General features: G+C 31.2%; 2 protein-coding genes across 5 annotated transcripts; one reads left to right on the forward strand and one right to left on the reverse strand.

Moving 5' to 3' along the window:
• The first annotated feature begins 7,337 nt into the window (after positions 1 to 7,337).
• LOC137837725 (LRR receptor-like serine/threonine-protein kinase ERL1) lies at positions 7,338 to 15,255 on the forward strand. Its single transcript, XM_068646827.1, has 27 exons — positions 7,338 to 7,696; positions 9,127 to 9,265; positions 9,367 to 9,438; positions 9,536 to 9,607; positions 9,727 to 9,798; positions 9,884 to 9,955; positions 10,107 to 10,178; positions 10,340 to 10,411; positions 10,532 to 10,603; positions 10,689 to 10,757; positions 10,909 to 10,980; positions 11,062 to 11,133; positions 11,209 to 11,280; positions 11,358 to 11,429; positions 11,513 to 11,584; positions 11,687 to 11,758; positions 11,856 to 11,927; positions 11,998 to 12,069; positions 12,151 to 12,222; positions 12,328 to 12,399; positions 12,490 to 12,561; positions 12,658 to 12,729; positions 12,805 to 12,878; positions 13,024 to 13,155; positions 13,249 to 13,587; positions 13,682 to 14,052; positions 14,520 to 15,255. Exons 1-27 carry the CDS (start codon positions 7,579 to 7,581, stop codon positions 14,877 to 14,879), a joined length of 2,970 nt encoding a protein of 989 aa, XP_068502928.1. The 5' UTR covers positions 7,338 to 7,578; the 3' UTR covers positions 14,880 to 15,255.
• Positions 15,256 to 15,748: 493 nt separating this feature from the next.
• LOC137837726 (uncharacterized) lies at positions 15,749 to 22,059 on the reverse strand. Of its 4 annotated transcripts, none has more exons than XM_068646829.1 (17): positions 21,362 to 22,059; positions 21,019 to 21,105; positions 20,481 to 20,622; positions 19,980 to 20,058; positions 19,694 to 19,741; positions 19,346 to 19,440; positions 19,156 to 19,234; positions 18,983 to 19,045; positions 18,836 to 18,886; positions 18,452 to 18,510; positions 17,623 to 17,701; positions 17,401 to 17,454; positions 17,271 to 17,324; positions 17,048 to 17,113; positions 16,912 to 16,953; positions 16,397 to 16,498; positions 15,749 to 16,277 (listed from the first exon to the last, which is right to left on the reverse strand). In XM_068646829.1, the coding sequence occupies exons 1-17, from the start codon at positions 21,540 to 21,542 to the stop codon at positions 16,269 to 16,271; spliced, it is 1,290 nt and encodes a 429-aa protein (XP_068502930.1). In that variant the 5' UTR covers positions 21,543 to 22,059; the 3' UTR covers positions 15,749 to 16,268. The 4 variants fall into 4 exon arrangements, with proteins under 4 accessions (XP_068502930.1, XP_068502929.1, XP_068502932.1 ...); XM_068646828.1 differs by having other exon boundaries at positions 17,401 to 17,457; XM_068646831.1 differs by lacking the exon at positions 18,836 to 18,886.
• Between the last annotated feature and the right edge of the window lie 321 nt (positions 22,060 to 22,380).

Here is a 22,380-nt window from a genome sequence, read left to right on the forward strand (position 1 = left end):
TAAAATCCAATAAAAAAAATTATAAGACAAAACATATTACCTTACTATCAATATACAAACACATCTAAAAGTATATGGTGAAATACCAGTTAGCATCAACTTTATATATCATAATTTCGACTAAAAAGCATACAAATATTTTTTTTTTAAACATAGCAAAATGAACCCTTAAGAACATAAAGGACAGAATAGGACTTTTTAAACTTTGATAACCTATTTAATGTTTAAAAATAAAGTGTCAAATTAAGATCTTTAAAACTCAATGTACTATAAACGGAAAACTAAAAACTAACATTTTGGCAATAAAATATAACTTGGCTAATATTAATTTATAAAAAAATACCTATCATAAGTTTTGTTTAACATATTATAACGTAAATATTTATATTTATTATTACAGTGACATATAAACTTAAAAAATATAACTTGTAATTTTTTTTTATCTGTATCAGGAAGTAATTATACAAATAAAATATTTGTTTCAATTTATATTTTAATTTTTTTTAAAATATATTAATTTTAATTTTAGAAAAAAAAATATAATTTACATCAGTTCTTAGTAAAAAAAACATATATCCAAACACATCTTAAATATGTGGCCATCCAAATTGCCAAAAAAAAACAACACAAATAAATATTTTAAAATATAATGTATCAAAACAGTATTAACCGTAATATTATTAAGGTGATCTCTTTTATCTTATTGTTAATATCTATATGATTTAGTGTGTTATCTTATCTATAAATATAAATATGGATGTGAAGAGTGAAATGTTTGAAGGAGAAAGTGTGAAAAGAGAAAAGAAAAGTAAGATTTTGTAGTGAGTTGGAAAGGAAGAAACCGTTTAAAGAAGAAGAAAGGAAAAAGAATGGAAGTGTTGAGTGAGGAATGGTGGAATGAGACGAATGCTTTGTTTTTGGAAGTGTTCCCTAACATCCAAACTCAGACTGCCACCTCGGACAAGATCAATGGTCCTCCAATAATGTTGTCGCTGCCGGAAACAACTCTCCTCTCCGGTCACCCTCATCAAGACATTGTGGAAGCTCCTTTAGTGTTGGCACCGTCTCAGACATGTCGTATCCAGGTTCAGTCCAATAAACGAAAAAGAATTACTTGGACCATGGAAGAGCATAGGTACTTCTATATTCTTTTTATACTTTTATTTTTACAATAACATTATATTAGAGTTTCATATTAATTTTTAATTTATTTTAATCTCATTTATTTTTTCATCATAGGTTGTTTTTGGAAGGACTTTACATATACGGGAGAGGATATTGGAAAAAGATTTCATATTACATTCAAACAAAAGATGCAACTCAGGTGGCGAGTCATGCACAAAAATATTTTATGCGTAACAATATATCACAAGAGAAAAAGAAAAGAAAAAGCATTCATGACATGGTGTTAAGTCAACCAATACAAGTACACTTCAATCCTCCTATCAACATGTCCCATCCAGAACATCTAAATCCTGTTAATATGTCTCATCAAATACCACCAATAACAGAAATGATGCAGTCAAATCATATCAACCATATAAATCATCATCCACAATATAATGGAATACATCAAATGATGGAGAGCAATTCTATCAACAACGTAGTATATTCTACACAGTTTCATCAGATGCAATCAAGATGGAGATGAACTCTATTAACAATATAATGCATCCCACATAGTTTAATCATATGCAACTATATATAATGTATAAGTTGGTCATGAGGATTCAATTTGTTAATATTCAATTTGTTGAATATCCTTTTGTATATAGATCCATGTATATTTATATGATTTTTTATGTTTGTGTTTGATTGAAATTGGATTATTTATGGATTGCTACTTAAATTGTTTCCTTATGTGTATATTTTCTCATATTAGGAATTTATTTCAATCACTTATGTATTATTTGTGTGGTGATTTATTTTGATTATATTGTATACATGAACAAATATAGATAAAAGTGCAAGAAAAAAAATAGAGATTTATTTTTAACTTTCCTTTGTAAATATATGTACTTTGTGTATGTTTAATGTATTTTGGTACATCTTATACCTTCTTATACCTTCCAGATGCCCTCTAAAGTACAATGGATAGTTTTTTTTTAATAGTTTTTTTACCATGCTAGAACTCTCTCTCTTCATACACACATAATTAACAAAATTGGAATTATAGATTTAATAAAGAGTAATTTTAGTTAATTTTTAGTTTTATTATTATTTTATACATTATCGTATTAAAATACAAAAATGAATTAAGGGGTGACGACTGACGTTTTAGTTTGTTGTTTTTGCAGGTTGAAGGAGGAATCTACTAGTCATTATTGCCTGCCTCGTTTGGGGTCAATGTTTCGCGTGATTAGGAGTGTCGTCGGCCGCTTCCATTTATCCTTTTGCTCACTTCTTGCAATTTTGTAATGTTATAAAGCCGTTTAATGCTGGGAAGTGTGTGGATCTCGATGGTTAGAGAGATTTGGTGTCATAAGAACAAGTTATTTTTAAAGGAGGTGTGGTGGATCATTCTGAAATCTTCACTTTGGCTCGATTGAAGGTTTGGTCATGGGTAACTTCTAAAATATCCTTTGCTTGCTTTTCCTTTTCTGACTAGTATCTTGCTATTTTATCGTGTTTGAAATCGATTTAATTGGCATGATCCAGTTTAAGGTGATAGGTATCTCTATTTTGATGGTTGTTGGTTTTTGTGGACTGTTGGGTTGGTAGTTGAGTTGGTGGTTAAGGTCTGTTGTTCTATTTTGCTTCTTATTATGGTTGCAGATTGTAATGGGTTTGTTTTAAGATTGTACGAGATTTATAGTGGTAGATTATTTTTTAGTCTCTCGTAAATTGGTTCTTATTATATAAGTATGTATAAGGATTGAACCACCTTAAATGATTCCTGTTATTCAATCTTTATTGCTATAAAAAAATTGTGTAATTTATTTAAAGTATAAAAAAAATACTCATGAATTTCTTACCAGTTTCTCAAAACCTATAAAATTCATCATAAATAATATCGAGTTATAAAATTTTATATTAGACTTACTATATATAGACTCGAACACTGGAAGTCAAAACTCGTCATTCTACCGTGATGTTTGGTAAATTTTTAAGGACACAAAGCAAAATATTTATAATTACATTCAAAATGGAAATAAAGACTTTTATTATATAACGAACAAAAAACAACCGTATCATATAGTCATTAGAACCAATCATATTATACTGTTTTTTAAATCAGGAGATTATTTAAATAAATTAAAGCAGAAAATGATATTTTAATTCAAAAATCTGTTTTTTTATTAAACTAGATAATTTTTGTTCACTAAAATATTCATATTTATTTATTTATTTTCCTTTATCGAACACATCTGTAGAAAAAAAAAAGAATAGTTATTGCGTCTGGCATATTTATTTATTATTAACCTCGTGCCTCTGGTAACATATTCACGTGATGTAATCAGCCATAATAATTCCCCAAAAAGTGTTGGAAAAACTTGCTACTACTTCAATGAAATCACACTTTCTACTTCCCTTCAAATCAACAAAACACAAAATAAAAAATTCACTTTTTTCAAATATAAAATTTGAATTCCACGAAATATAATTTAAAATAATAACGTTGATTCGGATTCACCCACCAGAAAAAATTGTCCCATTTTTTTGTTATAAAAGTGGTTTCATGGAATTTTCTTCTCAAAAAACATGTTTTTTCATGATGAACTTTGAAGTCAAATATTTTCTTAAAAGAGTAAGTTTTGTGACTGGTGTGATCCACTTTCTGGTAGCATATGTTATCTTTGACTAGAGACAAACCAAAATTGGGTTTCTTTTTGTGTTGATGGAATTTGATCTGATGATTATTAGGGTTACCCTTTGGTTCTTGAATTCAGCAGAGGGAAAGTGTGATTAGGTTGTAAGAAAACAAAAGGGGAAGAACAATGGAGTGGTCCAAGAAAGAGAAAGAAGTGAATATATTTGGATAGAATATAGAAAGAAGTACATAAAAGAAAACAAAAAAGTGCCAATTCTGGAGCATTCACTTTATAATTGAACATGGAAAAGGACTGCACATTATATAGCCTCAGCTTTATACATTGCAAACCCTATTTATTGCTCAACTTCTTTTAAAGCTGCATTAGCTGAACCTCTTGTTGCTATTTTTCAAACATTTTTTTAAATTGTATTGATCTATACTATTCATTTTGAATCTTAAATGGAATAGGTACAGGTGGAAAAATAAAATATCTCAATGTAATGATAGAAACTGATCAAACCGAAACACGATATCAAGGAGATGTTCGTTATTAACTGACTATCCAGCCCCAACACAGCTAAAAATCCATAAGTCAACATTATAAATAGAACTCTGGTAGAAAGAATAAGGTATGTTTTTCACCTCCTACAAGAAAACACTGAAATCATAACATTGACTTGAACGTCGGAGTGTAATCGCAGGCCAGACACCGACCGACAGAATACCTACAACAAAGGAAGGAAGCTTAAAGAAACTCAACGACAACTCACACATCAACAATTGGGTATCCAATGGACAGGTATTACTTGGACTCCTCCACCCCGTCCAGGTACATAATAAAAGTAAAAAAATTAAATAATATATAAAATAATATTGTTTAAATACTTTTATTAAAGCTTGTACTAGTGAGGTAATAAGTAGCTCCAACAAAAGACTTAACAATGTGCTTAAGAATATCATATAATAAATATTCATAAACTCTGATTAATAGATAATTGAACTTTATTAAATTTAAATTAATCATCATATAACTAAATGTTTAAAACAATCATTATAAATCTTAATGATAAAAATACTCGAAATCTAATCACAAATTTATAATCGTAATTCAAATTTAAATTATTTTGATATATAGAAAATCTATGAGAGAAGCATGTTCTATTATAATTACTAAGTTCTTTTTAGTTAATTTACTTCTAAATTTTCTTGAGCAATAGCTTGTTGTGTCTGTGAATGTGTGAAGACTCTATAATTGTGTCAGAATCGTAGCACGTGCCACCAACTTTCTCAATCCTTTTATAATGTAATGAAACTTTTTAATTATTAAACATCTTTATGACTCATAATAAAATCATTAACTTTTACACAATAGTACCTAGAACTTGTTCAAATTGTGTGGAAAAATAACTAATATTTCTCTTGAAACTACGATTGATAAAAGAAATAAAAAAATCTTAAAGAGAAAAAGGAGAAAACCTTTTTAACATTCTCATCATTGAAGTATAATTAAACCTTTTTACTGTGTTAATTATAACGAAATCATTTTGGATTTGTTTTTGCCTATTTTGCTATTCTCACCCATCACATGATGATATTTTTTTTTTATATACCTATTTGTAGTAACAGAAAAATGCTAATTTTCCTCTCCTTCCATTTTTTTAAATGTTTATGTATTTTTGCCCTTTTCTTTTATTTTTTAAGGGTACCCTTCCAGAAAAAAAAAAAAAAAACATATTGAGCTCAATGATGTATTGCTATTAGACTGCTTAAAGAGGAAAAAGAACTAAATGGAAGAAATAACAAAAAGTACGAATATGTCTCTATACTCGTTTACTTTTGTTGAAGAAATGACGTTGACTAAAAATATCATAATATATAATTAGAATACAATCATCATCTTCTTATAAAATTAAATTATATATAACTTTATTTGCTAATATGATATAAAAAATAAAGATTATTATGAAAAGATTTATTATAATTGTTGTGCTATTTGCTATTATTTTTTCTATTTTAAAAAAAGTGTATTCACATAACTAATAATATAACAAAATTAAAATATATAAACAGATTCAAATCTAACGTTCTAATATTTTTTTTTAAGATTTAATTAAACATAAACTCATTTAATAACAACTTTTATTTTCATTTATTATTATTTTTAGGAACAATTAATATGATAACAACAATTTTTTTTAAACGAATGTTTGCATCTCTCCTAATACTTTTTCAGTTAATTTTAAAGTTGACAAGAATTTGACATTTAAATGTCTTCTAATCTCAATTAACTAAATGAAACAAGCATCAAGAACAATCTAATATTTCTAGCATTTTCTATAATTTTTTTATTAGTATTGTTTTTTTTGTTGAGTTTTGTACTTACAATATAGTCAATCAAAAAGATTTAAGCTAATCTTAATGTAAATTAAGACTATTTTGGACCCTTAAAAATGTTATAGTAATGGAGGTATATTAGAAAAATTCAAACTCATCTTAACATAATTATGTGCATGACATTTCTATAACTAATTAAACAATGATAGTTACTTAAAACTAATTACTTTACTTAAACAATAATTAAATCAAGATTAAGAATAAATAAACAACTATCCCAACATATTTATTATTACTACATTAAATATTATCACATATACACTAGTGGTGTAATTTCTTTGCATGCACATCCCCTCAACATATTTGAGTTTATAAATTTTTCTTCACCCATAATAATAATAAAAACTTATATCCATTTATTAATTAATATATTGTTATTTTATTTATAAGGTATAAAACAATTCTTTAACACTAATTTAAATTTTTATATAAATTATTTTCACAAAGTTTTAATTTAATTGCATACTAATCTATTATAAAAAATGTTGTATAATATTAGACACGAGTAAGTAACTTATTATTCAGCATTATAGTTAAATTCACAAACCCCAACTCAATACTTTGGTTTATCAACCACATTATCAGTCATATTTTCTATTTTTTTTTCATACAAAATTGTAGAAGATAAGTTTCTTATAAATTCTTATATAAATCTTGTAAACTCTCTTGAATTATGAAAATACATAGTATAGTATGTGAATGGTAAATTTTATTAATTTGAAAAGAGAATCCATTGAACAAATTAGAACTCATATATTTAATGAGATAAAAAAAGTACTAAATAAAAATATTAATTATAGATTTTTCTTTCAAAAATAAGACAAATTATCATTTTTATTTTTAAAAATATAAACTAGTGAGAAATTAGTCTACAAACAAAAAATTATTTTTATAAATTTTATAATTCAATATCAAATTGACCATGACTAAATAATATAAAACTTATCACCAATAGTATATCTTATTAATAAAATATCTGTAAAATTTAAAGGACAAAGAGTAGTTTTGCTGATTCATTGAAAAACAAAAATGGAGATGCAATGCAACAGATGAATAGTGAAGTTTGAGAAGGTGAAAGAGAAGGTGAAAGAGAAGGTGAAAGAGAAGGTGAAAGAGAAGCGCGTGGAACACTCTTGTCTTATGATTTAGCAGAAGTACTACATTGGCATTGGCATTGCTATTGTTTTGTGTGTAGAGTCCCATAGACTAGAATGACGGCTACCATTTATGTTTCTTCCTTCTCTCTCTCTTCATAAAACCCATTTATGTCTTTCCCTTAGCTTCACGCCAAACGCCTGCACTCTACTCTACTACTCTCTCCTCTTCTGTGACTTCTTCACTCAAAACCCAAACATGCCCTTATCCCATTCTTCACCATAGTTGCTCACTTCTATCTCTTCCATCTTCATCCTTGTCTCCCTTCGTTTCCAATGAAAGGTGTGTTGCCTTTTCTTGGCAAGCTCAGAAAGCACTTTCTGTTGCTTCTTGTGGCAATGGAGCTCCTGCTGCTTCCTCTCTCTCCTTTTGCTTCTCCTCTCAGTGATGAAGGTGTGTGTGCACTCTCACTTGAGACACCCCTTTTGTTCATTTGTTTCCTTTGCATGGCCCAGAGAGAAAACAAAGAGTTTCTCTTCCTTTGGTGCATGTGGGTGTGTACGAGGATCATGTTTGGTTTATGTTGGAGGGTTAAAAATGTAAGCTTGGTCGTTTTCATGGGGTTTCCTTGAGGGATGAAATGATTCTAGAGTGACAAATGAGTTCACCTGTTTTGGGTGGAGTTTGGTAGAAATTTTTATTTTTATTAATGATAGTTTCATTTGTCTTTTTAATGTAGACATTGTAGAAGAAGTATACGACAAAAATGATAACGAAATAAATAAAGGAGCAACAGTTTTAAACTCTGAAGTTTTTTTTTCTTTCAAATAGTGTCATTTCTTGTGATTTGGTGCTGAACTATTCATGTTTACTGTGTGCTTGGCGGCTTCTGTTTTATTGGTGTCTGGTGATTTTTTTGGCGACTTAGCAGAACTTTGTTTTTGAGGCTTATATTTTGGTGTAATGTGTGGATTTTGTTTCGTTTGAGAAGAACTAAACTCAGTGCTTTGTGAGTTGATCTACTAAGCTCCAAGTGTTCTTTGAATTGAATGTAACAAATGCATGCCTTTTGAGTAAAAGGCAAGTTTTTTTATCCCATTAGTTTGGGGTAAAAAATATAAAAAATTAATATAGGATAAAGTAATAGCTAAACAAGAATGATCAAGTGTTCAATTATGCATTTAATTTTTCATTGTTGTATTTTAGGTCTTGTTCTGATACTTTTATGTTTGTATTAATATTAAATATTAATGTCTACCCTTGCATATATCTTCTTATGTAGCTTCAACGGTAACTTAAACTAAAAAAAAAAACTCGAGTCCTCTTAGTTAATAACCCAAACCTGAATCTGTAAAGGATAATCTTTTAATTTACTAGTCCCTTTTATCTCTTTCACTCTCTTTTTTTCATTTGCTAGATAAAGGTAAACTACTTGTATTCGTTAACATTTTTACTGTAGTGTTTATATCTTAATTTGTCTTATTTTCATTTGTTTAAATTTTCATTTGTTCAAAAGCAGGTTTTGAACCTATTTTCTTAATTTATCCTTATGTTTAATTAATATTTCTAAGCTATATTATAATTACAATCTATAAATGAGAAGATTTGACAAGATATTATGTTGGAAATTACATAAGAATGGATGGTAAGATGGTTTGTATTGATTGTGGAAAATAACTTTTGAAGATCAACATGGGGCAACAAAAAGGTGTACCTTTTGATTTTGATGTGTGTTTTTGAGATACATGTATATGAAGATAGTTGCATGTAGAGTCATATAGTGTGTCAATTCTTTTAGTGTTCAAATAATATAACTAATTCATTTTATTCATCCATGAGGTTTTGATTTGCTTGACTTTTCATGCACGTGAAAATGTATATAGGACAAGCATTGATGAAGATTAAGGCTTCATTCAGCAATGTAGCAGATGTTCTGCATGATTGGGATGATTTGCATAATGACGACTTCTGTTCCTGGAGAGGAGTCTTGTGTGACAATGTCAGCCTTACTGTTCTTTCTCTGTTAGTCTTCTATCTCTGAACTTTTCAATTGCATTAATCTCTCTGATTAGCCACATTTTCGAAGATTGAACAACTTACAATGCTTCTTCTTGTTTCTATAGAAACTTGTCAAACTTGAACCTTGGTGGGGAGATACCACCGGCCATTGGTGACTTAGGAAACTTGCAATCCATGTAAATATTATATATTTTGGTTAATTTGATGACACTTTTTTTTCTCTTAGTTTTTTTTTTACATTTAACCTGAATCATGCACTTCTGGCATTGACAGAGACCTGCAGGGGAATAAACTAACTGGTCAAATTCCGGATGAAATTGGGAACTGTGCTGCACTTATTCATCTGTATGAACCATGTTATGGTCTTGATTCTGTTTACTTATTTGTATGTTGTTTTTTCACATTGTTGAAATTTCCCATGATGCAAATGCTGATCACATTATTTTCTTCATTTTATTTGGAAGGGATTTGTCTGATAATCAGCTATATGGTGATATACCTTTCTCCATATCAAAACTAAAGCAGCTTGTGTTCCTGTAAGATTGAAATTAGAATTTGTATTCAATGTTTTACTTTGGTTTTCATTCTACTACAAGTCCTGAGTTGAGCTGGTGAAAGCAGGAACTTAAAGAGTAATCAGTTGACTGGTCCTATCCCTTCAATTTTAACCCAAATTCCTAACTTGAAGACTCTGTAAGTTCACTTTGTCATCTTTGCCATATAGAAAATAAATATATGATCCAATGTGAGGCATGTGATAGTTAACAAGTCTTTATGTTACGAAGTTATAACTGTGACTGGAGCTTTTCCCAAAGTTCTAAGAATTGTATGGTTATGTTTTCAGCGATCTTGCACGAAATAGACTCACTGGTGAGATTCCAAGGCTACTCTACTGGAATGAAGTCTTGCAGTACCTGTGAGTTCTTCTTTAATCTCTTTTTATTGTATCGTTATTTACATTTTCAGCTATTACATGTTTCTTTTTACATCTTAATATACTCTGCAACTGTATTTTATAAAAAATGGTTGAAAGCTTACATGGTTTTGTATCCTTCGTATTATATAATCATGTGATAGCGGGTTGCGAGGGAACATGTTGAGTGGAACTCTGTCGCCTGATATCTGTCAATTAACTGGTTTGTGGTATTTGTGAGTATTTGATTTGATCCCTTTCAATGAGGTTTCTCTTTTTTTTTTCTTTTCTTAACATTCTTTTAATCTCTGGTTTATTAAGTTTGTTATTTTGTTCTGTTTTACCTGACTTCTCAGTGATGTGAGAGGCAATAATTTGACTGGCACCATCCCTGACAGCATTGGAAACTGTACAAATTTTGAAATATTGTATGTTACTTCACTGGTGCTTTTAAGTGAGGCATTATAGTTGGTTTTGTCCAAATTGTAACTTATCCTTTTGAATGAATTTCAGGGATCTGTCATATAACCAGATTTCTGGGGAGATTCCCTATAATATTGGATTTCTTCAAGTAGCTACTTTGTGAGTATATGGCGGTGAACCTGTTACTAATGTTTTGTTGGGATAGCAGATTATCTTCTTAATATCTTATATCACTTCCTGGTAGATTTGTTTTTGTCATTTTGTATCCTTGAATTGTATAGAATGCATGAATCGTGACTTTTCTTTCCAGGTCACTTCAAGGAAATAAATTAACTGGTAAGATTCCGGAAGTCATTGGTTTAATGCAAGCCCTTGCCATTTTGTAAGTATACTAGAACACTGTTTCTGAAAATAATTTTGGTTCACTGAATCGTGTATAATCTGTACTTTCTCATTGCGGCAGGGATTTGAGTGAGAATGAGCTGATAGGACCCATCCCTCCCATACTAGGCAATCTGTCTTTTACTGGCAAGCTGTAAGTATAATCCCACACAAAGTAATAACTTCTATTAGTAATGACTTGTCTAAGTTTCTGTCTTCAATCACTTAGGTACCTTCATGGAAACATGATTACTGGACCAATACCTCCAGAACTTGGCAATATGTCAAGACTAAGCTACCTGTGAGTTGATCTCCAATTGATTGACTTCATTATGTCCTGCTTTGTTCATGAAGTTAAAAGAACATTTTTTTTTACAGGCAATTGAATGACAATCAACTAGTTGGCCAAATTCCCGATGAACTTGGGAAGCTTGAACACTTGTTTGAATTGTGAGTTTGGATCGTTCTGTCCCATTACCATTGCATTTCTCAGTTTGATGGTGTGTTAATTTGCATCAATTAATGTCATCTAGGAATCTTGCCAATAATCATCTTGAAGGATCTATTCCACTTAACATTAGCTCCTGTACGGCCTTGAATAAGTTGTAAGAATTCTGAACTCTAGTTTGAAATTTTGTGGATTGAACATTCTTTATTTTTCATTACCTTAGCTTGGAATATGTCCAATCATTTGTTTACTTTTGCAGTAATGTGCATGGAAATCATTTAAATGGTTCAATTCCTTTGAGCTTTAGCAGCCTTGAAAGCTTGACTTACTTGTATGTTTCATCTTACTGTGTTTAGACTTCTTTCATTCTTTTGTAGTAGATCCCTTCCCAATTTATTAATATAATGAGAGTTTTTTTGAATTGCCAGAAATCTTTCTGCGAACAACTTCAAAGGGATTATACCTGTTGAGTTAGGTCATATAATAAATCTTGATACGTTGTAAGTTCCATGAAACTATATCCAACCTAACAAAATTGCTATATATGCTGAACTTTTTGTTTTGTTTTAGGGATCTATCTAGCAATAATTTTTCAGGGCATGTTCCAGGGTCTGTTGGTTATCTTGAGCATCTTCTAACCTTGTAAGACAAATGCTGCTACTAAACAATTTGATCTACCTCATGCTTTGTGTTTCACTTGTGACATTTTCACATTGTATTTAGGAACTTAAGCCATAACAGTCTTCAGGGTCCCTTGCCTGCTGAATTTGGAAATCTTAGAAGCATACAAATTATGTGAGTTTTGTTGCACTTTTTAAAGGTTAAAATTCACTTGAGTCCTATTATATTATTTGTTGCTATGGTTTTAAGGATCCATAATAATTTGTTTTTGTCCTCCAGTGACATCTCATTCAACCATCTCTTGGGTAGTATCCCTCCAGAAATTGGCCAGCTGCAGAATCTTGTGTCTCTGTATGTTAAGCAATGATGTATTACCTAGTTGATTTTTTTAAACTACTCATTCAGAATAATATTTTATTCATTTCTCTGGAATTCTGATAGGATTTTAAACAACAATGATTTGCGTGGGAAGATTCCAGATCAGCTTACAAATTGCTTAAGTCTGAACTTCCTGTGTGTATTCCTAGCAGCTAGCCATTGCCTCCTTTTTTATTATTTTCTTCAGATTTGTGTGAGTGGTTGCTCTAAATGTTTTATTTTATTTGTTAGGAATGTCTCATATAATAACTTATCCGGGGTCATTCCTCTAATGAAGAACTTCTCACGGTTTTCAGATGACAGGTATTGAGGGAAACTGTCGGATTTTCTTGGTTTCTTAATCCATTTATCAATGACTTTTAATGTGATATGTTGCAGCTTCATTGGAAATCCATTATTATGCGGAAATTGGTTAGGATCCATATGTGATCCTTACATACCAAAATCCAGAGGTGTGTGGCATCCATCTGAGATGACTTGATAGTTACAATTATATCTATGATGATTATATTTATACATAAGCATTGGTTTGTGAGGGGTAAAATGTTATTGAATACAATTTTAATAATGGACTTTATTTTGTACTTCTTTGTTCAGTGGTTTTCTCAAGGGCTGCAGTTGTTTGTCTCATAGTTGGTACCATCATATTATTGGCGATGGTAACTGTTGCTCTCTACAGATCAAGCCAATCCATGCAATTGATTAAAGGATCCAGCGGAACTGAGCAAGGTATGTTCAACATAAGAACTTCTTAGGTATTCTGTTTAGTATTGTTATGTGAGCCAAATTCTCATTTGTTTTTCTCTTCTTCCTTCTCTTCAGGACCACCCAAGCTTGTAATTCTTCATATGGGCCTGGCCATCCACACTTTTGATGATATTATGAGAGTTACCGAGAATCTCAATGAGAAGTATATTGTAGGATATGGTGCCTCAGGTACCGTGTACAAGTGTGTTTTGAAGAATTCCCGGCCAATTGCAATTAAACGACTATACAACCAGCATCAACACAACTCAAGGGAGTTTGAGACAGAACTTGAAACTATTGGCAGCATCAGACACAGGAATCTTGTCACTTTGCATGGTTATGCTCTAACTCCTAATGGAAATCTTCTTTTCTATGACTACATGGAGAATGGCTCTCTGTGGGATCTTCTTCATGGTATATTTACTTACACTCGAATCTTATTTTTAAGGTAAATCGGTATGAAGGTAACTTAAGATTGTTTTTATGGCTTAACTTTCTTTTCTAACAGGTCCCTTGAAAAAGGTTAAACTTGATTGGGAAGCACGCTTGAGGATTGCTGTGGGAGCTTCTGAAGGACTTGCTTACCTCCATCATGACTGCAATCCTAGAATTATTCACAGGGATATTAAGTCCTCAAATATCCTGATAGATGAGAACTTTGAAGCTCGCCTGTCTGATTTTGGCATTGCCAAATGTTTATCAACTACAAGAACTCATGCATCAACGTCTGTGCTTGGGACAATAGGCTATATTGACCCTGAGTATGCCCGGAGTTCTAGGTTGAATGAAAAATCCGACGTGTATAGCTTTGGTATTGTTCTACTTGAGCTACTAACTGGGAAGAAAGCAGTGGACGATGATTCCAACTTGCATCACTTGGTAAGTATTTTCTGCATTTTTTTTCTGACGATTAAGTCTTTAATCAAGCAGAATAGTGTCTGTAATCTATGTAGCCGACCTCTTCTACTTAGACAAGGCTTTGTTGCATTCAAATTTTAGTTAACCAGATGTCATAATTGTCATGTGTATACACCTAGAATCTGACTAATGACTAATACGTGGTTTGTTAGGTATGTTTAGTGCATTTAGTATGATTACAAATGAACAATAAATGTCAAGTGTAGATTAGTGTAACTCTTGTTTCAGCAACTTAGTGTTGCTTAAATATAAAGTAATGATGGCTTAATTTTCAGAAGCTCAACGCGAAGCAGGTAAAAAAAAATGATTATTTCTTCCAAAGCTAAACCAAACACTTTTGTGTATGCCAAAAGTCCTCATACATGATTTGAGATATGAAAATCTTTTTCTGTTGAAGCTAGCAATAATGTGTGGAACATGGCTTGCAGATATTATCTAAGGCAGATAACAACACTATAATGGAGACTGTGGATCCTGAGGTGTCTATTACCTGCATGGATCTGACCCATGTTAAGAAGACCTTTCAGCTTGCTCTTCTTTGCACAAAAGGAAACCCTTCGGAGAGGCCAACTATGCATCAGGTTGCCAGGGTTTTGGCATCACTACTCCCTGCACCTCCCAGCAACATCTTTGCCCCTCCTTCAAAGACCATTGATTATGCACAAATTGTGATTCAAAAGGGAAACAACCTTCATCCCCCGCAAATGGAAAGGTTACAATCTCAGAAGTACTCTAATGATCAATGGTTTGTTCGCTTTGAGAATGTTGTATCAAATAACAGCCTATAGGCACTTTATACTACGTGTCCACAATTCATGTCAAAGCCAAAGGTTGGGGTGAAGAGGGTGATGAAAGAATTCCAATCATTTTGGGAATTATTTGATAATTTTCCCTGAAACCATTGGATTGTTATACTTTTTGAGACTAACATTAACAGTAAAGAGAATAGGGCTTATAGTAGATAGTTTCCACTGTATTTTGTACGAGTATTACTCTTTAGGGGTAGTAATCACCGGATGGTTCCTTTCCTACAGTTTATGTGAATTGGAATCACATCAACCGAAGCATGCCAAGGAGTAGTATAAATATATTCCTATGTATGTGCAAGATAACTTCAGACTGATAAGGTAAATGCAGATCTTTTCTGAGTGTTTCAAGATTAAACTTTTCTTGTCTTAGATTGGGGTAATTGACTCTTTCAAAAACTGGAAACCAAATATTATACTAAACATATCCACCCTCAACATGATTCCATGCATCAAGTTTCGTGAAAGTAAAAGAAATGAGGTAAACAACAAAGTAGGAAACACTTTTTGTAAGTTTAAATTACTGTGTATGAATTAAAAAGTGTTTACTAAAAGAATATGAAAAAAATCTATAAATTAATTAATGACAAATAAATGTTATTTTACAGGAAAAAGTAGTTTTTAAAGGTGTTTAAGAAGAAGTTTATTGAATCAGACTTATATAGACTTATATCATGCACGTCAACTTTTACGTTATTTACCACTGGGCAACTTTGAACCCTCCAAGTAGAGGTACATTTTAGATGTGTTAACTTTAAACTGTTAATTGAAAAAAATTAAAATTCATGTGTAACCAAACAAGTTCAATGTTTTGATATTATTCCAAATTTTATTTTAATTTTGGACAAATGTTAAACATAACAGTTTGGAGTGGCATAATATTAGAATTTCTGTATAAGTAACAAATGATTATTGAGAGTTAGTAGGTAATTAAAAAGAGTGAGCCAAAGGGCCTATTGGTGGAAGCTTGTTGTCAAAGAAAATGGATCTGAAAAAATCTCAAATGCTTTGAACTTACAACCAGTGGAAACAAGCAACAATTTACAAGTGTTATTTTACTATTTTTATGCCTCAACAGTACCACATTTCATTTGTTTCTTTGAAGATTCTTCAAAGTCCAATGGTATGTTGTACAATACATACATACATACGTGCATTAGGTTTTATCTTGTAACTTCCTCCCTAAGCAATCTGTTTTAGCCAGAATCCTTTGTTTCCACAGATTAGCAAAGAAGGACCCTTTGGGTTGGCTTCCAGTGTATCTTACAGCTGAACTTCTAGTAATCATTCAGAGTAGCATTTGTGGAATTTTAAGCAAATGTTCTAGACTAACCAGCACCAATCTGAAACACCACTCTATTTCTATTAGAATCATATTTCCTGAGTCAAAAAGAAGAGTGGTGTAACTTTAGGACTTCGAACTTTCCAGAATGAGGCCATCATTATAAACACAAACCACCTCAAAAAAGTAAATTATATTTAGAATTGATTCTACTTGCCAGCATACAGGTCTGCTTTGAGATGAGGGACCCCATTTCATTCACACGTTGATACTGCTTCCCACATGATCTCTGCATTCCTTCTTTCACCACTTTCATTTTCTAGATGTTAAATTTTGAGTCAAACAATAGGTCAAATCTTATTACATCATGCATATTACTAACTATTCTAACCAAAATCAATTTTTAGTCTGGATAAGTCTGTGAAAAAGTGAGCTTAAAATAATTAATTTCGTTTGGATGTAACAAAATATGAAGTTGAAAGAAAATCTGTTCAAACTGCATTTTCTCAAATTCATAAAAACAGCTTACTCTTTTTCAGGGGGAAAAAAGAGCTTTTTACAAATTTTTTGAGCTCTTAATCGTCTAACTTATTTTATAAACATTGTTTTTTCACCAAATCAGGTGAAAATGTTCTGAAAAAGTGTTTTTCCAAACATGTTCTCAGTGTATAGATTTTTATCTTGTCAAGAGTGAAACATGAAGCTTTGAAAGAATCTACATTAACAACATACCTCATTCTCTTGAAAGGATCCAGGTCTATTCTCCTTCGAGCCCTTCAATAGAATAATAGGAATATCCATGCTTTAGTAGGGATGCTATACTCAAACAATCTTAGTTTGTCTCATAAGAATGCTAAGAGAGATAAACCTTAGACATTGACTGCTTCTTTGATGATGATTTTGTAGTTTGTTTCACTTCAGAGGCCAAGGTGAGCTGCAAATCGATTAGGCCCCAAGATTAAAACTAATAATTGTGTATATTTGCAAACATGAAGCATTATAAGCATTAAATTATGCAGAAAATGTGAACCTTAGAACAGATTAGTTGATAAATTAGGACACATAATAAGAAAATGAACCACTTTTAGTACCTTGCTAAATAATTCCGTGGGTGGTTTATTTATAGATTCCTTGTCATTTGCCTCCTGTGGATGAAAAATGGAATTACAATACAAAAACATGGTAAACTAAGAAAAGAAACACATGAGCAAAATTTATTACCAATGGATGTACTTTGATATTTCGGAAGACACCTCTTTCACTTTTACTTGAGAGCTGCTTGAGCAAGCACAACAAACATCAGTTAATACTCTTCCATGTTTCAAATATAAAGAAGAAAATTTAAAATATATAAATAAATCTTAATTCAAATATATATTTAAAATAATACTCTTTATTTAATCAAAAATATATTTTCAATTCCATGGATGGAGAATTACATACCTTATTATCATGGCTACCTCGAAGTTTTTTACTGGTTCTACATTTGTCCTTCCCTGAGCCCACAGTATTAGAGTTTGACCTGTTGGGGAAGAGAACATTCCAACAAAATTGCTTATTGTAAGCACTTAAAACATACATGAATAGAATCATTCTTAATGATTCTACTTATATAATTAAAAAAGAAAAACATGTACATATCACTAAAAGATCAAAAATTAGAAATGCTTATTAAGACCTTCTAAATATTTATCAGTATATTTCTCTGTGGTTTTTAAAGAAAATATTTATTAATTTCTTATAATTACCTTTAAAATAATGATTAATAAAGTAACATATAGTGTTAGAGTATCTTCAATACATATTAATATTTTATATGAAACTTTTATTAAAGAAAATTGATATAAAATAATGAAAATCTTAAAATTAAAAATTTGGGTTTTATATAAAACCATGAATCTTAATAATAAAATAATGCATTTTTTAAGTTACTATTGAGTCTTAACAACAACACAACCAAACACAAATTAATTTTTTAAGTTATAAACAAACTGAAGGGCAAATAAAAAATAATAAAAGTTTAAATTTTTACAAGACTTGATTGTGAAGCAAAGTTTATAAATATAACAAATGTTTAAATGTAATATAAATACAATGTAGTCTATTTGAAGTAAAATAAAAACCCTCGTGAATTTATTATAAGAATCAGTAAAAAATATTAATTAAAAAAACTAAAAATCATACTGATTATGTTAGTATTATTGAAAAATAAAGCAAATCACACAAAAAATTAGTTAAAAAATATTTTTCTTAAAGTATTATACGTTCATACCTTCTGAGATCCCTTGTTTCGGTATTTGAGATAGAATTGCTTTTCAGACTACTTCGCACCTAAAATGAAAATCATATAAAACTTCTGTAATGAATTAACATAGTACTGATAACATATTTTCTCATACTTTTTTAATAAATAAAATTTATTTAAAATTATAAGAGGTTCATTGAATAAAATGTAAAGTTCACAACTTTTTTGAATCACGTTTAATTTCAACGAAGAGGATAAAATGTGTTAAAAAATATCTTCTCAGGGAGGAGAGTATGACTGCTTGAAAATACAAAACTAAGTTATTTTACTTCAATTAAACAGAAGCAGAAGCAAACAATTCTTAATACACAACAACAACATCAACAACTGAAGCAAATTTAAGTAACTAACATTATTAGATGTGTTCTGCATTGCCCTCTGTGATGTTCTCAAGTGGAACTCCTGAAAAACAAAAGTCAAAAAACATAATATGTACTAACTCACTAATTCCACTTTTGATGCACAAGAAAAGATACAAAGAGACAAAAAGTTAATTACTTGACATTGAGTTGGTCGTGATGTTTTGGTCTTAGACAAGATTTGTGCAGGACCCTCCAATATCTGCCATATCCAAAAAGTTAATTATACTATGAAAAGTATGCATTTACATGCTGTATGATTGAGTGGTAATTAATTTCTTCCCAAAGTACAAAGTGATAAAAAGCACTTACTTTTTTATGAAAGGGTTTTGCTTTAAGCTCCTGAGAACTTGATTGTGTAGGTCCACCTGATTCAGCACTGGTTTTAGACCTATTAAAATGCACAACATAACAATTTATCATGTTGGGTATATGGTTTATTACTAAAATTTAACAAAACCATGATGTTCACTATAACTTGAGAAGTAGTTGATATATATACTTGTGTCTATGTGCCCTGAGGGCTGTCACCAAGTTAGGTTCTTTAGCAGTGGTAGCATTTGATTTAGATGCTGAATTGGCAGCAGGGTGATCAACCTGCATCATAATTTAAAAACAGTTATTATTATTCATGTAATAATTTTTATTTCTCTCCACTGGTACATTATTTCTCTTTGTTGTATAAATTTTATAAGAAGAAATTATATGAATACCATTTCTAATTCAAAATTAGGCAAAGACATGACCAACTATTTTCTTGTATGAAAAAAGAGAAATTCTCAAACAACAAAATTGAAGTTCCATAGAAAACAACTGATGGATCATATTCCATAAAAAGATGGTTGATTACCTTCTTAGTCTTATGAGTAAAGAGAATGTGATGCTTCAAACGAGCAGCCTGTCATGAATAACACAAAATCAAAGAACTGAATCAATATTAACTGTCATCTCAAAAAAATGCAAAAGCATATATTTGCTAAATATCAGTTTTTCATGGAAATTAATCTAATCCAGATTAAGGTATTGTGAGAATCGAGAGACAAAGAGATGCATTAATTGTAAGGAGTGCAAAATTTTATTAAGCTAAAGTTAAGATTCAAAAACTAAAGAAAGCAAGTTAACAAAATATAGCATACCTTGCGCAAGTAACCAGCTTCGAGCTTTTGCCTTTTGGTTAATTGGCAATCTGTTGAAGAAGAATTCTGTCTCTGAAACCTGTTGAGATTAGATGACAGAAGACATGAGCAACAGAGGAAAGTAATAAGAAATGGATAAAACAATTTTTCACAAGGGAAAAGACATAGGAAAAAAAATGTCTTGTTATATTATCATATTGATATGATAAAAATGCAGAAGGAAAACATCAATATAGCTTGTAAGATCTTACGCAGCGACAGAGTGAACGATCAATCTTCAATTTTTTTATGAAAAGAAAAAATCGATGAGAGAATCCATCACAATGTGAATGTTCAATCCATTTTTTTATTGTGTCATTCAGTCATAAATTGTCATATATAATAAGATTATCAATTAGAAGAAGTTAAACTCAACAGAAATTGTGAAATACTTAATTGGACACAAAATATGACATTGTTCATCATCAGCATGAAAATCAGGAGGTGAGAAATAACTGATACCTGAAGGACTCAGGGCTCCGAACTTCTGAAAGGTTCTTCTGCTGCTTTGCCAAATGACTTGCTGTTGGTTTCATGAAAGAGAAATCTTTACCTCTAGATGAACTTGACTTGCTGAGAGGCTTTGTCTTACCATTTGAGGAATCTAGTAAAAAAAATAAACATAATCTCAGCTTTCAAAGGTAAACAAGTAAATCATTAAAAGTTAAAAAGAATAGCCAAAAGAGCTCGATTTACATAGAAAACAACAGCCCATATTCAAAAATATAGAGAGCCATCTGGCAATTTCTTCTCAAATTTCATACATGCACTAAATTTGGAAAATTGAACAATCGCATGCTACCATGAAAAGGTAGCAACAAGTTCTAATACCTGAAAAGATGTTAAAGACCGTAAAACAAATTCATACATTTGAAATGCAAAATCTTAAAATAATCATTTTGAGCAACATTGGATCCCTGAATCACAAGGCACAAAGCAGCAAGCATCAAAACATTGTGCCATCAATTTAACAGCAGTGTAGACCGTACGAAAACCTTACCTGTGCAATTATCCTCATCAACATCTGAATCTTGTTCTTTCTCCGTGCTAGGACTACAGTTTCCCCACCTCGTCTTCAAGAGAAACGCTACACACAACACATCCAAAGCAAAAAAAAAAAACACAATCAAACCCCTTTTTTCATTCTGAGAAACATTCAATGTTAATGCAACGATCAATCACATGTCGCCATGCATAATAAGTTACAACATGAATGATTAAGATGACAATTAAACTTATCCAATGATTCAGCAACATCATACAGAAGAAAAAACCAAACTCAACCCATTTCTCCAAACACGACAAAACATAACAGCGTCGTTTGATTTTCATGAAAGCCTTACGTGAAGGTGGGTAACTCGGGGCGAATTCAAACCATTGCTCTGCTTCGGAAGCGTCCCAATCCGTCTCTTGGCGCGTGAAAAAAAAGAACTGTGGCGCGTCGAACTCGTAATCAATGTCAATCTCGTGACCCTCGCAAAGAGGCGCGTATTCAACCTCGATCTTCTCGAACTCTTCATCCATGGCACCTTTCTCTCACTCTTTCTCTCTCGGTTTTCTCTCTCCAGTGCCTAATGACCCGTGATCAATGCACGAACTTTATGCTCATACCCAATTCAGATTCTGAAGCAAGTTTTGAAATTTCAAGGATTCCCTGACATGGGTCTCCGTCGTCTGACTCAGAACACGCGAGGGCCAACGGAAGTTACGAAACAGTGATCTCCAAATGAAGGAGAAATGAAACTGAAAAATGAGATTTTCGGCCTGGAATCCCGTCACCTCCTCTCTCTCTCGTCTCTGGGAAAATTCGTGGGTTGGTCGATTTTCCCGGAAACGAGAGAGAAAGTTAGGAATTGAGTGAGTTAATTATAGTTTAGAAGTTTTGTTCGGTTGTTAGTGTTGTTCCATTGATTGAGTGCGGTGTGAGAGCGCAATGATTGAAGGGGAAATGAGGAAGAAGAGAATGGCGAAGATTTGGTTGGTGAGAGAAAGAAAGAGAAGAACAGAAGAAAGAAAGAAAAATAGTTGAAGAAATGGTGTTGGCTTCGTTGGTTTTGTTTTGCTTTTATATATGGCGCCTAAGGTACGTAGAACAAATGTTGCCAATTTTTGAATTTTACACATCATCGTGAAGAAGATGATCAATTATATTCTTTTTTATACATATTTCAATATTAAAAATATATAATATTTGACTTTATAAAAAAAGTATAATTAATGTGAAATCTTGCAGCTTCAATCTTTTATTTATTGTTTTGATTCTTGGAAATTCATTCCCATTAACTGGTTTTAATTCATGTTATTCGTTATGAGAAAAGTTCGACAGCCTAAATTGTAATTCAGTTTCTGTCATCATATTCTG

Source organism: Phaseolus vulgaris, chromosome 4 (assembly GCF_000499845.2).
Source record: "Phaseolus vulgaris cultivar G19833 chromosome 4, P. vulgaris v2.0, whole genome shotgun sequence".
NCBI lineage: Eukaryota > Viridiplantae > Streptophyta > Magnoliopsida > Fabales > Fabaceae > Phaseolus > Phaseolus vulgaris.

Bases quoted from the DNA above. Each gene is read 5' to 3' on its own strand.
- LOC137837725 (XM_068646827.1), top strand. From the start codon at position 7,579: ATGAAAGGTGTGTTGCCTTTTCTTGGCAAGCTCAGAAAGCACTTTCTG. The intron at 9,439-9,535 runs GTAAATATTATA...TGGCATTGACAG, and splicing joins TTAGGAAACTTGCAATCCAT to AGACCTGCAGGGGAATAAAC. The intron at 9,956-10,106 runs GTAAGTTCACTT...TTATGTTTTCAG, and splicing joins ATTCCTAACTTGAAGACTCT to CGATCTTGCACGAAATAGAC.
- LOC137837726 (XM_068646828.1), bottom strand. From the start codon at position 21,542: ATGGATGAAGAGTTCGAGAAGATCGAGGTTGAATACGCGCCTCTTTGC. The intron at 17,325-17,400 runs GTAATAAATTTT...TTTCATCCACAG, and splicing joins ATATCAAAGTACATCCATTG to GAGGCAAATGACAAGGAATC. The intron at 16,954-17,047 runs GTTTATCTCTCT...ATTCTATTGAAG, and splicing joins AGAAGCAGTCAATGTCTAAG to GGCTCGAAGGAGAATAGACC.